This window comes from Capsicum annuum, unplaced genomic scaffold (assembly GCF_002878395.1).
Source record: "Capsicum annuum cultivar UCD-10X-F1 unplaced genomic scaffold, UCD10Xv1.1 ctg80258, whole genome shotgun sequence".
In the NCBI taxonomy this organism is placed as follows: domain Eukaryota; kingdom Viridiplantae; phylum Streptophyta; class Magnoliopsida; order Solanales; family Solanaceae; genus Capsicum; species Capsicum annuum.
In genome coordinates, this window is record NW_025890900.1 from 4,919 (window position 1) to 7,707 (window position 2,789).

At 40.7% G+C, this 2,789-nt stretch overlaps 1 protein-coding gene across 1 annotated transcript; it reads left to right on the forward strand.

Moving 5' to 3' along the window:
• Positions 1-1,911: 1,911 nt before the first annotated feature.
• On the forward strand, positions 1,912-2,379 carry LOC124895158 (the record flags this gene model as incomplete). The annotated part of the gene is made up of 2 exons (XM_047405605.1): positions 1,912-2,098; positions 2,180-2,379. Coding segments are annotated over exons 1-2 (387 nt in total), but the record flags the coding sequence as incomplete, so codon positions are not given.
• Positions 2,380-2,789: the final 410 nt, after the last annotated feature.

Consider the following 2,789-nt stretch of genomic DNA (forward strand, 5'->3'; position numbering starts at 1 on the left):
TGGACTTGAGATACCCAACACGGCCAAGCCTGGGTTCGGGTCATGTCATATTAGTATCAGAGCCTAGGTTTGGTATCATTGGATGTTCGACAAAAATCGTGTCGAGTAGAGTCTCTGTTATGGGTGTATAGCATTCCATATTTCAAAGTGGAGGCTATGAGAAATTTAGGAATGTTTCCCTTTCTCGTTCTTTTGTTTTAAGCTATAAAATCTAAGGTCTCGAGTCTCTCTAATTTACGTTTGTTTGCTTTTTAGATCATGCCTCCCTGATGATTAAAGCTCATGGAAACTCCTCTATCCCGATTGAGGATAATACTGATGGGACACGCTCTGCTTATAAGGTACAAACCCGGTCTAGGAGTACAGTTTCTTATTACTCTCCTGGAGTTCTGCTGGTCCTCTCTAGTCCTTCTCGAGCTCCTCAGGCTGATGTGATGAATGCAGAATTTTGTCAGTCTATTCATACAGTCGGGGGCATGTCCCGACTGAATATTCTTTGGTTTGATTAGAGTCTTTGTAGGACTACTTTGGTCATGGGCGGTGTCGGTATCGATATTGGTATTGACATTGGTATTGATATAGTTGGATGTTTGGTTGTAAATGGTTGGTTTTGGTTATAAACTTGTTATAATGGTTTTTTTCTTGATATTATCTTAACTTGTTATATGTTCGAAATTCATCTGGCGTGAAGTGTAAGGTGGGTGATGGTTTGGGAATTAGGGGTATTTCCGGTCTTGGTTTGACTTGAGATACCCAATACAACTAGGCCTGGGTTTGGGTCATGTCATATTGGTATCAGAGCCTAGTTTTGGTGTCATTGTCTGTCCGATAAAAGTCGGGTCGAGTATAGTCTCTTTTATGGGTGTATAACGTCGCACTTATAAGGGCTACAAGAAATTTAGGAATGTTTCCATTTCTTTTTGTTCTGTTTCAAGCTATAGAGTCTAAGGTCTTGAGTCTCTCTATCCTATTTGTTCGCTTTTTAGATCATGTCTCCCTGACGATCTGAAGCTCATGGAAACTCCCTTGTCCCGCTTGAGGACAACACTGATGGGACACGCCCTACTTATGGGGTACAGACTCAGTCTAGGGTCTAGTTCCTAATTACTCTCCTGGAGTTCTGTCGGTTCTCTCTAGTCCTCCTCGAGCTCCTCAGGCTGATGTGATGAATGCAAAAGTTTGCCAGTTTCTTTATATGTTGGCTCAATTGGTAGTTTCTCAGTCTAAGTATGCAACTTATATTACACCATCTTCTGAGGCCATAAGGGTTGGCCAGTTTATGAGGTTGAGTTCTCCACTGGTGTTATGGTTGAAGAGGATCCTCAGGGTTTTATTGATAAGATGGAGAATATCTTTTGGATTATGCATGCTACTAACGTGAGGGTGTAGAATTAGCAGCCTATCAATTGAAGGATGTAGTATACCAATGGTATGAGGAATGGGAACAATCTAGGGGAGATGATGTCAAATCACACTATAGGATAATTTCTCTAATGGTTTTCTGGACTACTTTTTTAACCAGGAATTAAGGGCGATGAAAGAAAAGAGTTTGATAATTTGAAGCAAGGTAGGATGATAGTCAAGGAGTATGCCTTGAAGTTTCATTAGTTATCCCAATATTCTCCCGAGTTAGTGTATAGCATAAGGGATATAATAAGGAAGTTCGCCTCTGGATTGTCCTATGATTTGATTCTAGAGAGTAAGGCTAACTTGTTGAATAAGGATATGGACATCTCCAAATTGGTTGTGTGTATGAAGCAGGTTGAGGAAGAGAAGAAAAGATAGGCAGAGATAGGGGAAAGACAGAATGAGAAGTTTAGATTTTCTAATCAGGGTGGAGGCTAACAACAGAGTAGTAGAGATGATGGAAAGTGATTTAAAAAGAAGTGAGGGAGCTCTGGTTTTTATTCTATGGCTAGTGATCCTTTTACGAAGCCATCAGGTGATCATTATTCCCATGATAATAGGTTTAGGGCAAAGGGTGCCCAATCTCAGGCTGGTGGGGGTCAATCCGCTCCATCATATCCTCCTTATAGATTCTGTGAGCAGATGCACCATTGGTTTTATGAAGAAGGGAGGAACAGGTGTTTTAAATGTGGTTAGAATGGTCATCTGCAGAGGGATTATCCTTCTAAGGTTACTTCGGGGGTAAAAGAGATTTTTATTGCCACTTCGTCAGTTCCTGCACCAAAGGGTGCTACTTCTACTTCTGGTATCGGTACTCGCCAAAATCACTTGTTTGTTCTTGTTACCCGCCAGGACTCTGAGTCATCTTTCGATGTTGTTACTGGTATGTTACGACTCTTTTATCGTGATGTGTATTGCTTGCTTGATCCAGGATCTACCCCATTTGTGGCTGTGCATTTTAGTTCGACTCGAGTATATCTCTAACCCCTTTTCTGTTTTAACCCCGGTGGGTGACTCTGTGGTTGCTATAAGAGTATACAGGGGTTGGGTGGTATTTGTTTCTAGTAGAGAAACTCTTGTAGATTTGATAAAGTTGGACATGGTCGATTTTGATATCATATTGAGGATGGATTAGTTGCATTCATGCTATGCCTTCTTAGATTGTCAAAATCGTAAGGTCATGTTTAAATTCCGTAATGATCCAGGCATTGAGTGGGAAAGGGGTTCTTTAGTGCCTAAGGGAAGGTTCATATCATATCTTAGAGATCCAAAGTTTATTTCTAAAGATTCCTCTATAATTTGGTTCGGTTTAAATATTCTAACTCAGAGGTCCTTCATTGACATCTGTTCCCGTGGTTAGTGAATTTTTTTAAGGTTTTTCC